The 13,930-nt window shown below is 53.0% G+C and overlaps 1 protein-coding gene across 1 annotated transcript; it reads left to right on the forward strand.

The window, feature by feature from the left end:
* Positions 1-8,246: 8,246 nt before the first annotated feature.
* LOC123121063 (3-ketoacyl-CoA synthase 12) lies at positions 8,247-11,533 on the forward strand. The gene is made up of 2 exons (XM_044540999.1): positions 8,247-9,079; positions 10,370-11,533. Exons 1-2 carry the CDS (start codon positions 8,508-8,510, stop codon positions 11,187-11,189), a joined length of 1,392 nt encoding a protein of 463 aa, XP_044396934.1. The 5' UTR covers positions 8,247-8,507; the 3' UTR covers positions 11,190-11,533.
* Positions 11,534-13,930: the final 2,397 nt, after the last annotated feature.

A 13,930-nucleotide genomic window follows, 5' to 3' on the forward strand; every position in this document is an offset into this window, starting at 1 on the left:
AATCCCGCGACAGTCACGCGCCCGATACGTGGCGAAAAAGGTGGCGTGCAAATCGAGGCACCCCTGTCTATCCACCCCGTTTACTGCGGTGCGCTCCGTCCCGCGCGCTTCCCCAAAGTTTCGAATCCCGCGAGATCCGGAAACCGCAGAGTAACCAATCACACCGAAGATTTCGTACCATATCAACACTCTAAGATGGCCCAGTATGGTTCACTCGACGACCTCTGAATCGATCAAGCCGACTGAAATAAAGTTGAAGTTTCAGCATGATTCCCAGACGCAATAAGAATGCCTACGAAGCATAAAAATCAGGTCGGGATCAACTTCAACTCTCTTTTCGTTCAGACCTCAATCCATTCGGGGGCTAATGACGATGCCATGGACCTAGGGTAGGGTCATAGGCCTAGCCTAGACACCCTACCCAGGGTCACTACCCTAGAATCAAGGACATTCAAAGTGTAACAAGAGATAACGATTGAAGTAACCTTGGAGTGCAATCCACTCGACCAGTTACCCCACTCGGATACCCCAATTCCATTCGACCAAGATGAAGTCACTTGACCATACAAGAAACCACTCGGAGTGCAGAAGACCTAGCGTCACTCAGGATAGCAACGGTCAGGCGTTCACTCCGTAGTCTTAAAGATCATTAATAGCTCTTTATAGCTAGCGTTATCAGTAACGCCCTGCCTTAATGTACATTGAACCCTGTAATGGGGGATGCCTGGGGTCCTGGCGCACTCTATATAAGCCATCCCCTCCTCTGGCACAAGGGTTCGCACCCCCTGTAACACACACACACACACACCATATTCCAGTCGACCGCCTCACGGCACCGAGACGTAGGGCTTTTACCTCCTCCGAGAGGGGCCTGAACTCGTAAACTCGTGTGTACAACCTCGCTGTAGCTAGGGCTTTGCCTCCTCATACGTACCCCATACTCAGACTTGGTACCACGACACACGGAGCACTTCGAAATTGACCGTTGCTTTGCTTTCGTGGGGTACCCCTCAATTAGTTTCAATTAGTTGCTCCCGAATAAGAAATGAGCATAAGAAAATTAATTATTCTTGTCACGAGAAACTTAAATATCCTGGTCTTAGAAAAGAGTTTTTGGTTCAATTGATACATACTCAACATCTACTCCCTCCATTCCAAATTACTCGTCGTGATTTTAGTTCAAAGGAACGGTGGGAGTATGTGTTAGCCGTCTTATATAATCCCTCCATTCTAAAATATAGTGTTTTTTTAAGAGTCAAACCTCACAAATTTTGACCAAGTTTGGGAAGAAAAACATTTACATTTAGAGTGCCAACATATATCATTAGATTCATCATAAGATGTAGTTTCATGTTTTATATTTTTGATATTGTAGATATAAATAGTTTTTCTATAAATTTAGCCAAAATTTGAAAATTTTGACTTTTTAAAAAAATCTATACGCACTGCTACAGTAGAACGGAATGAGTAATGATTATCTCCACTTACCATGCAAAAAATGATTATCTCCACCTTGGCAAATCTCTACTGGAGTTGGTCTGAAGACCAAAAAATAAGCAGTCTTTCGCTCGGCCGTCTATCCATTCCGCTCCCCTCCTGCTCCCCTCACACCGCCCGTCGTGAGCCACTCCGGCGCCGGCGTCCACCACCTCCCGTCGACGGTCTCTTCGACCCTGGCAGCCACCTCCCCTCCCCTTGTGTGACGGTTCTGCGGGGTCATGGCTGACAGCCCAGCCTCGGTCTCGTCGGTGTTCCCTAGGAGCTCGGAGTGGCCGGTGGTCTCTGGCCTCGGGCTCTCTGTGAGCTCGGGCGCGGCCGCCTCCGCTGGGGCGGCGTCCGTGGAGGCGGAGGGCGCTCCTTGTCTGGAGGCGCTGTTCATCCTGCCAAGGCCTTCAAGGCGTGAGCTTTGGCGTCGGCGGCAAGTTGAGAGAGAGGGCGCTTCTCCTGGCGTTCCGGCTCCTGCGCGGCGGGAGATCTCGCCGGAAATGGATGGCAAGTGCTTCCGGTGCCTCAAGGAGGGGCACTTCAGGAACGACTGCACCAACCCCATGGTCTGCTTCAGGTGCGGTCAAGAGGGGCACCCATCCAACGAGTGCAAGCGGCCGCGTAGCCCCTCGTCAGAGGACGAGCTGCGGCGGCAGGCTTTGGCCAAGGTGGTGCATCTTGAGCAGCTCGCGCTGAGATAAAGGGCCTCGCTCGGCAGATCCCAGACTCCTCCGCCACCGCCACTCTGATCCGGCAGGGAAAGCGCACCGGTGTGGCCTCGCCTTTCGCCGCCCAGCAGAGAAAGCATGCCGGGGTTGCCTCACCTCTCACCGTCCGGTACCCAGCGGGATGCTGTTCTGGAGGAGGGGCCGGACCCGGGGGAGCTCTGTGTGGTTAGGTGTGGCCGGTCGATGGCGGATCTGGAGCAGAGGCTAAGATTCGCCATGGTGGCCTATGTGGCCGGAGCACGCCATGACGTTGGGCCGGAGTTCGTGCTTCGGGCCCTGGAGGAGAAGCTCGACATTTAGCCACAGTGGGTCTCAATTCATCACTTTCGGCCTGAAGATTTCCTTGTCGTCTTCGCCACCGCTGAGATTAGGAACAGAGTGAGCTCTAGGCCACCGCTCGAGCACCGTGGGGTCAAGCTGTTCTTCAGGTAGTGGACGCGACAAGTGCAGGCCGTGCACTCCATCCTTAGCCAGAGAGTGTCATCTTTCTGCATTCAGACTCACTGCTTGGACGGCGAGCTACGACAGCATTTTGACGCTCCGTTGGCTGGCGGTTCCTAAGCCAGGTCTGGTGGCGCCATTGTTCGAGCCCACAATGCTGCAATACAAGGTGTTGATACACATTGACGAGGTCAGGGGTTTTGGATAGTTCATGCAGCCGCCATGGACTATGGCGGTGTCCTCCGACAGCGGGCAGAGTGGCCTCCCCAATCTCGATGGCAGCGGCGGTGGTAGTGGCGTGGGAGGCATGCCCTTCCGTCCCCGCTAGCAGTTCGGCGCCAGGGATCTGCGTGGTGGTGCCGCTGCCGATTCCTCTCAGAGTCGCGGTGGCGCGGGGGAGTCCCCGGCAGCGGCGCCGGCGACCGCGGCATGGGCACTGCCGTCCATGGAGCCCGGATCGTGGATTGCATCAGCTGGCCAGCCACAACCTGTAAAAGAGAGAATCGCAGTCCGGCACTCCACTTTTGACCGCTTCACCATGCCATCTGGACCAACGGAAGGATCGAGAGAGGGTATTTCAAATCGAGAGGCGACTACACCTATGTTGGCAATGATTGGGACGCCGGGTGGGACGCAATCAGAGAGTCTATGGGTGGGCCAGGACGTGGGGGCCCTGCCACGCAGTCTAATAATCATGCGGAGACCGGAGGGGCCACTCCTTCCTCGGGTTTCCCCCACGCGCAGTCACAAGGTATCAAGGGAGCACGAGGATGTTGGGGCCCCGCCTAGCGGATCTGATCCCACCACTGCGTTGCTGTCTTCCGGGCCCACGAGTCATGTCGTGGCGGACGACGTGCCAGCGGCCACGGGGACACAGACTGGTGGGGAGGCACCACTTCTGGACTGCGCCCTGGCAGCCTCGGATCAAGTGCCTGTCCCGCCCAACCAGCCCGAGATTGCCAATCATTGCGAGACCAACACGGAGCCCGAGGTCCAGAGAGATGATTCCGCGCCAATCACAACTGATAGGAGCCATGCAACTCCTGTTCACGTGGAGGAGACTACGTGCATGCCTTGCACAAATATAATTGAGGTTAATGGAGGCATGCAAGGAGGGTCGGTTGCCGCGATGTGTTCTGATCCGCCTAATGATGATTCCACTGCCCTGGAGGGAATGACACCTCCGGAAGCAATCGCATACTCCAAGCTCAAGGCATTCTGTGTCAACATTGTCAAGAAGATGGCCCCTTCCCTGCTTAAGGAGGTGCAAGCCTTCACACTTCGACCAGACACAGAGCCGTTCACACCGAGGCGCGCCACTAGAGCCACCAAAAGGGTTGGGGAGCGGGCTCGTCGAAGGCCACCCCAGCAGAGAATGTTCTACTTCGCGCGCTCGGCTTGGCGCCACACGACTTACAGGTAGATGAGCAGATGGTGGAGGATCTTAAAGGGTTATTCGACTCGCCACTTAGAGAGCAGCACATCCGAGTCATAGCCTCACTCTTTGGGAAGGCCATGCCAATTGGTGGAGACCTTGGAGGGGCAAGCTCGATGGTCTTGGGAGTTCATTAGTGTTGTGCTACGGCCAGAGCGAGCTGTTGCTAATTTTTACATGGATTTTAGCCCGTCGATCTTGTGTTGGAATGTGAGAGGGTTAAACAACCCAGCGAAGAGAGATGCCATAAGGGCGTTTGTCACCACTGTGAGAGTGAATGTAGTTTGCATGCAAGAAACTAAGATGGAAGTCATTGACCGCTACACCGTGCTTCAATGCCTCGGGTCGTCCTTTGATGGCTTCGCTTTCTTGCCTGCCGTAGATACGAGAGGTGGAGTTCTCATCGCATGGGATTCGACCTGTATTGACATCGACCACTTTCAGGCGAATACGGATTTCATCTCGGGGCGAGTTCATATGAGACAAGGTCCTGGTGGATCTCCGCGGTCTACGGACCGCAAGGAAACACCCGGAAAACTGCGTTCCTGGAGGGCTCCACGTAGCTCGTGTGCTCTGGCCAGGGTCGTGGATGATCCTTGGCGATTTTAACATGATATTACGTGCCTCCGAGAAGAGCAACTCGAATCTGAACAGGAACATGATGAACAAGTTCTGCAGTTTTATAGACAACAATGAGCTCAAAGAGGTCTACATGCATGGGAGGAGATTCACTTGGTCGAACAAGAGAGATGCCCCCACCCTAACCAAGATTGATCGGGTCCTGGTTTCTGTGGATTAGGACTTGGAGTATCCAGACTCTCTCTTGCAAGTGTTATCCTCGGGCGTATCTGACCACGCTCCACTTCACCTGAACACGGGAGCATTTTGCTGTCCCAAGAAGAGATTTCGCTTTGAGAATTACTGGCTCAAGCTCGAAGGGTTTGAGGATGCGATAAGAGAGGCATGGGTCTGTAGCAATTCGATTGTGGACCCCTTCAAGCGACTCGACGCGCTCTTTAGAAATACTGCAGAGTCCTTACAATCATGGCGACAGAGAACGACCGGGAACATCAAGTTACTCATGGCAGTGGCAACCTACGTGATTTGCAGATTCGACAGGGCTCAGGAAGATCGCATTCTCACTCACCAAGAGCTTTGGTTACGTTGTACTCTCAAACTGGCGTTGTTGGGCATGGCTTCTCTTGAGCGGACCATTGAACGCCAGTGCTCCAGAATGAGATGGGTCAAGGAAGGTGATGCTAACACGAAGTTGTTCCAAGCTTTTGCTAACGGTAGGAGAACTAAAAACTTCATTCCGCGAATCAAGGCAGGAGACGAGGTGCACACTGATCAAGCCTGTATAGCGGATGAATCCACTTCTTCCTTTGAGGATCTTTTGGGGAGAGATTAGGCACGCGATTTCACGCTTGACCTAGAAGCCTTGGTATGCACACTATTGATCTTCAGGAGCTCGAGGAAATCTTCACCGAAGAAGAGGTGTGGAAGGTGATTAAGGAGCTGCCGCCGGACCGAGCGATGGGCCCGGATGGATTCAATGGAGCCTTCTACCAAAGGGCCTGGCCCACCATCAAGGGCGACATCATGGCCGGCATCCTGAAGCTGTTCATGGGAGATGGTCGGGGCTCCACGAAATTAAACAAAGCTCTGATGGTGCTCATCCCAAAGCATAGCGACGCAGAGGAAGTGGGCGATTATCGCCCGATCAGTCTGCCCCATAGCTTCGGCAAGCTCTTTTCCAAAATGATGGCCAACAAAACGAGAAGAAGACTACCTGAGCTTGTCAATGCGAACCAGTCCGCTTTCATACGTGGGAGAAGCTTACAAGACAACTTCCTCTTGGTCAAGCAAATGGCAAGGAAGATGCATGCCCGCAAGACGCCATCTGTCTTTCTGAAGCTTGATATATCGCGGGCGTTCGACACCATTTCTTGGCCTTTCTTGTTTGAAGTTCTGAGAGCTAAGGGGTTTGGCAACAACTTCAGAAAGTGGGTTGCGATCTTGCTGCAGTCCGTGTCATCAAGAGTCATTGTCAACGGGAACCAAGGTTTGCGGTTTGACCATGCTCGCGGGTTGCGCCAGGGAGACCCCAGCTCCCCGCTCCTCTTTGTCATGGTGATGGATGTCCTCTCGGCCCTAATCTGCAAGGCTGCTGGAGTGGGGGTCTTGTCCTCCTTCAACGTTGTGATGGCAAGCCAGAGGCTCTCTCTCTCTCTTCGCCGACGACGTCGCTCTTTTCGTGCGCCCCACGGAGCCGGATCTCATCTGCATCAAAGAAGTTTTACATCTCTTTGGACACGCTTCTGGCCTTCGAGTGAATTATCGCAAAACATCAACAACTTTGATCCAGGGACAGCAAGGGGATCCGGAGAGAGTGCAACAGTTGTTCAACTGCCAAATTGGGCAGTTCCCATGCAAATACTTAGGGCTGCAACTCAGCATTCACAAGCTCTCCAAAGTTCAATGGTAGCCAATGCTTGATCAGGTCAAAAACTTCATCCCCGCTTGGCAACGTGGCATGATTCAGTGACCCGAGAGACTTGTGCTCGTTAACAGCGTCATCGCGGCCCGTCCCATACACCATTTGCTCGTCATGAAAGTGCCACAATGGGTTCTAGAAGAAGTGGACAAATGGATATGTGCTTTTTTCTGGGCCGGGAAAGAGGAGGTCAACGGCGGGCAGTGCCTGGTTGCCTGGCACACCATCTGCAGGCCAAAGCTTTTCGGTGGTTTGGGAGTCAAGAATCTGAGGACCCAAGGCCTGGCCATGCGCGTTCGCTGGGAGTGGCTCAGGAGGACAGAGCCCTCCCGGCCTTGGCAAGGGTTGCACTTCATGGTGGAAAAGGAGGCCAAGGCGGTGTTCGACAGTCTGGTTCACATCAAGGTTGGAGAGGGCAGCAAAGTTTTCTTCTGGACTAACAGATGGATTCACGGGTTTGCGGCGAAAGATATCGCCCCTTTGCTCGCCAGCATGGTGGACAAGCACACAAAGAGAAAGAGAACGGTTTGGGATGCGCTTTTCGAGTGCTCTTGGGTCAATGACATCACGGGTGAGCTATCCTTCACGGCCCACCTGCAACTCATACACTTGCAACATGCCTTGGCGACGATCCAAAGGAATGTATCGGAGGATGATTCTTCTACTGGCCCTGGAGTGTCTCGGGTTCATATAGCGCAAAATCCACCTACATTATGCTATGCCAGGGCATGACTCGGTTCGCCGCCGCTCAATGCATCTGGAGCAGTTGGGCGCCTCTCAAGTGCAAAATTTTTGCGTGGCTTGCCTCTCAATACCGGCTATGGACTTCGTACCGACCTGTGAGGCATGGTCTCCAAGATACGACTTCGGCATGCTACACTTGCTGCCAACAGGAGGACACAACAGACCATATCCTCGCTAGATGCGTTTACGCGAGGCAAGTTTGGAGTGGTTGCTTCCAGTTGCTTCAAATCAACATCCAAATCCCAAGCCCCGAGGATACATTCATGGTGTGGTGGGACAAGGCGCGGAAGTCCTTCCATGGAAAGCTCAAGAGAGGGTTCGATTCGCTCGTCATCTTGACCGTGTGGCATCTATGGAAGCAGAGGAACGCTCGGGTGTTCAACCGCAATGACCAAGTGCGCTCGGACACTAACCTTGTTCAGCTCATCCACGAGGAGATCAAGCTTTGGAAGAAGGCGGGTCTAGGAGTTGAGGGTTTAGATCCTTTCGTGAGAGAGTAGGCTTTTGTTTCTTTTCGGAGTCGGAGTTTCCGTGTAGGTTTTCTAGTCTCACCGCAGTCTTGTACAACATTTTCTCCCCTTCTATGAAAATACGGTACGCCTTTGGCGTACTCTCGAAAAAAAAAACAAATCTCTGCTCTCAGAGACATTGATAGCTCTATCATTTGATAAAACCGATACAAATGACGTAAAAGGTTTACGTTCCGCTTTATATTATATCAATAGAAATCATACCCCAAAACACACTGGAGCTACAAATCCTCTGAATCGCCATAATTGGAAAAGCACGCCACGTTGCCCTGCTTAAACACCATTTGTCGAACGCAGGTGAAAATAAAAAACGAAGAAAAATATAAGCGGGAAATCTGAAGAAGCTTCTCATGAGCCCCCTCCCGCTATAAAACCTCCGCTCCTCCTTCTACTTCCTCAAAACCTTTCCATTAATCTCCCATCCACACCAACCCGGCAACCCCACTCCACACTATCTATAGCTTGTTACTCCATTAGAGTAGGAGGTCCATAGGTCTAAGCTCGCCGGCTCTCCCAGCTCTCGCCTCCATCTCCATGAGCGGGAACCACGCACATTGCGCATTGGCAACTCCGTCGCCATACATCTAGGTTGGCTAGCTAGCAATCCCGGCCCGCCTCGATCGATAGATCTCTCCTCGCTGGTAAACATGGAGCTGGCGACGATGGTGACGCTGACGCTGTTGGCCCTCTCGGCGGCGACGCTGGCGCGGCTGCTGGTGGAGCGGGCGCGGAGGCGGCGGTGCTATCTGCTGGACTACGTGTGCTACAAGGGGACGGACGACCGCAAGCTCCCCACGGATCTGTGCGGCGAGATCATCCAGCGGAACAAGCTGCTGGGGCTGGAGGAGTACAAGTTCCTGCTCAAGGTCATCGTCAACTCCGGCATCGGCGAGGACACGTACGGCCCGCGCAACATCATCGCGGGGGGCGACGCGAGCCCCGACCGCGTCGCCGAGGGCATGGAGGAGATGGACGAGACGTTCCACGCCGTGCTCGACGAGCTGTTCGCCAGGTCGGCCGCGCCGGGCGGGCTGGGCCTGCGCCCCGCCGACGTGGACCTGCTCGTCGTCAACGTGTCCATGTTCTCCCCGGCGCCGTCCCTGTCGGCGAGGGTGGTGCGCCGCTACGGCCTCCGGGAGGACGTGAAGGTGTTCAACCTCACCGGCATGGGCTGCAGCGCCACCCTCATCGCCCTCGACCTCGCCAACAACTTCTTCAGGTACCCTTGTTTTCTCCCCCATCATCAATAAGCGGCGCTCTCCAACTATCATTATCTTCTCTGTTGCGCAGCTAATACAACGGCTAGTGTCCAATGATTCAACGGCCTGGATTCAACTAACACTAACAATTGTACGCTCGGATCTCGCTCAATCCGGGTCCGAGCGTAGTAGTATGACAAGCGCACAGTCGGTGAGAGTTTGAGACGCCCGAATAGTGTATTGCGTCAGTAAATAACGTTGTGGAAGGCAAAAGCCTAAAGTTGGGCCGCAGTGGCCCCTAGCAATTTATTTGCTGTGCCTTTCCTGTATCTGTATGCTGGTGAGCCATTCTGATCCTGATCAGACCATTTATCTTCTCTACTGTAGAGTAGTCGATTACAGCTTGCTGCTAGATGAGCTAGATGGCACGAGGTAGATGATCTTTCTCGTACCATTTCCGTTGTCACTCGTGAGAAGAAAAACCTCACCGTGAAATGTATATGGCCGTCACGTGCCCAGGACAAGGACTCCCCATCAAGATGTACGTATTTTCCCATCCGTAAACTTTGAAGCTCACATAGAAAGTAGACACAACCGCAGTACAGTACACTTTGCAGTACACCGAGTGGTACATTGCTATTTTTAATAGCAATAAGAACCATAAATTCCAACTCGAAAATAAAAATAAAAACCATAAATTCAATGCCCACTCACCTGCCTCCCAAAACGAGCGGATCCATCTTAGCCTGTACTAGTTCCATATGACCATATCCATCATGTGACGCTAGATCAAGTCATGTGATGAAGGGCCAAGATGGACGCAGAATAAATGTTAGTAACAGCGAGGTGGTGAAGTTACCTGTCCCCGCCTGCATCGTGCAGTGTAGGCACCAGCTCTGCATGTTAGCCAACTGCCCTACCACTATTAGTAGTAGTAGTACAGTACTGTGTAGTTTGTCCTGCATCGCTTCAATGCCGGCTCGCGAAGTTTGGTCCGCTTTTAGTAGCTGCAGAGCAGCAGCAGTAGCAGATGGGTGCACGGAGACGGTGGGTGAATATGTTGACGTGGACGGTGGACGGACCTCCTCTGCTTCCTCTTTGTTTCTTGCGCCATAGTGAAGAGCAGAGCAATGGCGTCCAGCATGGCAGACTGGACTGCGGCTCCGGCCATCTGCGTCCATGCCAAATTGCCACTGTACTGTTCCATTGGCCATGTCTTGTTTTTCGCTTTGCGAATCTGTAGTACTTTCTAGTCTAGGGGTAAAAATTGATCTGTGTTTACAATGTGCATGGTAAAAATTGATGTGCAGAACGCACGCGAACAAGGTGGCACTGGTGATGACGTCGGAGTCGATCGCGCCCAACTGGTACCCGGGGAACAGGCGCTCCTTCATGCTGGGGAACTGCCTCTTCCGCTCCGGCGGCTGCGCCTACTTCCTCACCAACTCGCCGCGGCTGCGCCCCCACGCCAAGCTGCGGCTCCGCCACGTCGTGCGCACGCACACGGGCGCCTCCGACGAGGCCTACAACTGCGCGCTCCAGATGGAGGACGACGCCGGCCGCCCCGGCTTCCACCTCGGGAAGGAACTCCCCCGCGCCGCCGTGCACGCCTTCGTCAAGAACCTCCGCGTGCTGTCGCCCCGCGTGCTCCCGCTCCCGGAGCTCCTCCGCCTCGCCTACGCCACGCTCTCGGCGCGCTTCCTCACGCGCACCAACAAGAAGAAGCCGTCCTCGGCGCTCACCATCCGGATGAAGGCCGGGGTGGACCACTTCTGCGTGCACACCGGCGGCGCCGCCGTCATCGACGGCGTCGGCAAGGGGCTCACCCTCACGGAGCACGACATCGAGCCGTCGCGCATGACGCTGCACCGCTTCGGCAACACCTCGGCCAGCAGCGTCTGGTACGTGCTGTCCTACATGGAGGCCAAGAAGCGGCTCAACAAGGGCGACCGCGTGCTCATGCTCACCTTCGGCGCCGGGTTCAAGTGCAACAGCTGCGTCTGGACGGTGGAGAGGCCCTCCGCCGACGCCGGCGTGTGGGCGGACTGCATCCACGAGTACCCGCCCAAGGAGATCAGGAACCCATTCATGGAGAAGTACGGCTTCGTCAAGGACATGAGCGCCTTGTGATCCGGCCCAGCAACTTCACGTACATGATCATCACTTAATTTCTACGTATACTCCGTTGATTTTTAAGATGAAATAGTACAAGAAGGACAAGACGAGGAACAAATAGAGTTAAGCTAAGGATTCATTTGCAGGTATACATCTATAGCTTATGATTCTTTTTTATGGTGGCCGTGACGGAGGAGCGGTGCATTATTGTACACTTCTGTGGGCCGCGGGGGATGTGTTGTTTTGTTTAAAGTTTTCGTGACCATGTTACCTTTTTTCTGAAGAATTGGTTGTGTTGTTTTGTCTGTGTCGATGGATCTGATTGTCCGGTTAATTAATCAATGGAGTATTTTTTGTAACTATGTTTTCCAGTGAAGGTCATACATATATAGTATATACTGCGAAATCTACCCGTACTCAATCATGATTGGTGGTATATTGGTCTTGCGGATATACCTTGTCTTTCATTTTCTTCTTTTTGTTGTTGCCAACCGACACAATGACATACGGGCAAGGGCGTCCCTAACGGCAACCTGTAAATTTTCTCCGTATTTGTCCACGGTCAAGGGGATCAGTTCACGGATATGGATGCGGGAGTTGATCATCCAACGCTGTCCGCATACATCCTGATAACAATTCAAACTAATTCGACGAAATTCTTTTAAACCGGACGGATTTCATGGAAGTTCGTACATAATTTACATAAAAGGTTACTATTTCGACCATTTAACAAAAGAAAAACTACAAAGACTTGAACCCTATACCGGACGCCGCCGCCTTGCCCTACTGCATCGTCGTCTCAGTCGGTGCCATCGTCGTCGTCGTGGTCCCTTTAGCGACGGAACGGCGCTGGAGGGCCGCAACAGCCTTGCTGCTCGTGGAGGAGCCAATCTGCCTCCTTCTGCGCGGTGCGGAGTGCCGCCGCGGCCACTGCCGACGTGACCTTCGGAGCCCTGCCGGCTGCCTTGCCGCGACCGGTGTTGGTGGAGCATTTTGCAGATCTTGGCGAACTCGCCGTCAAGGTGGTGGCGGCGCCCGGCGGCCATCTCCATGGTGGTCACAGAGCGGTCGAGCGCCCACATGGCGGCGAGGTCAGGGTCGATGCGGACCCAGTCCAGCGCCATGTCGCTCTTGGCGAACGCCGAGCTGCGACCAACATTGCGCCAGTAGTACCTCGCCGCGTGCTCCTCCGCGGAGACGACGGCTCTCGAGCCCGAGGCACCATCGTAACTGCCTCCTCTAGGGTAGTGGAGGTGGCGGCCCCACGCCTTCTTGATGGCGGACGACAACTCCTCCTTGATGGCGAGGTGGTGCAGGCGCGGCGACGACGTTTGGCGCGTCCATGCGGCCGTACCGGCTGCGTAGCGGGGACGCCGGCTCCTCCTTGACCCAGCTTACGATATGGACGCCCCAATGTTGGTGCAAGGGCAAGGTCAGCTCCTTATTCACGTGTCGTCCGATCTAGACGCTGCGGTGCTGCTGGGGTGAGGACAGCTCCTCTTTCACAGGCCGGAGCAGGGACGCCATCTCGCGCTGGCGCGCTGGGATGCCGGCTCCTCCTTGATGCGAGTCGGCGATGGAAGCGACGGGCCCATGTAACGGAGTGCTACATCTTGAGCTTGCGTTGGTTTTCCTCGAAGAGGAAAGGGTGATGCAGCAAAGTGTAGCGTAAGTATTTCCCTTAGTTTTGAGAACCAAGTTATCAATCCAGTAGGAGGCTCCTCAAAAGTCCCACGCACCTACACAAACAAACTGAGAACTCGCAACCAACGCAATAAAGGGGTTGTCAATCCCTTCACGGCCACTTGCGAAATTGAGATCTAATAAAGATAGTATGATAAGATAAATATATTTTTGGTATTTTATAATATAGATGCAAAAAGTAAAGATGCAAATAAAGTGATTGAAAGTAAATATGATAAGAGATAGACCCGGGGGCCGTAGGTTTCACTAGAGGCTTCTCTCAAGATAGCATAAGTATTACGGTGGGTGAACAAATTACTGTCAAGCAATTGATAGAAAAGCGCATAGTTATGAGATTATCTAGGCATGATCATGTATATAGGCATCACGTCCATAACAAGTAGACCGACTCCTGCCTGCATCTACTACTATTACTCCACACATCGACCGACTCCTGCCTACATCTAGAGTATTAAGTTCATAAGAACAGAGTAACGCATTAAGCAAGATGACATGATGTAGAGGGATAAACACATGCAATATGATATAAACCCCATCTTGTTATCCTCGATGGCAACAATACAATACGTGTCTTGCAACCCTTTCTGTCACTGGGTAAGAACACCGCAAGATTGAACCCAAAGCTAAGCACTTCTCCCATGGCAAGAAACACCAATCTAGTAGGCCAAACCAAACTGATAATTCGAAGAGACTTGCAAAGATAACTCAACCATACATAAAAGAATTCAGAGAAGATTCAAATATTATTCATAGATAAACTTGATCATAAACCCACAATTCATCGGATCTCGACAAACACACCGCAAAAAGAGTTTACATTGAATAGATCTCCACAAGAGAGGGGGAGAACATTGTATTGAGATCCAAAAAAGAGAGAAGAATCCATCTAGCTAAAAACTATGGATCCGTAGGTCTGTGGTAAACTACTCACAACTCATCGGAGGGGCAAGAATGTTTTTGTAGAGGCCCTCCGTGGTTGATTCCCCCTCCGGCAGAGTGCCGGCGAAGGCTCCAAGATGGGATCTCGCGGATACAGAAGGTTACGGCGGTGG

The sequence above is a fragment of the Triticum aestivum genome, chromosome 1B (genome assembly GCF_018294505.1).
Source record: "Triticum aestivum cultivar Chinese Spring chromosome 1B, IWGSC CS RefSeq v2.1, whole genome shotgun sequence".
Lineage (NCBI taxonomy): Eukaryota > Viridiplantae > Streptophyta > Magnoliopsida > Poales > Poaceae > Triticum > Triticum aestivum.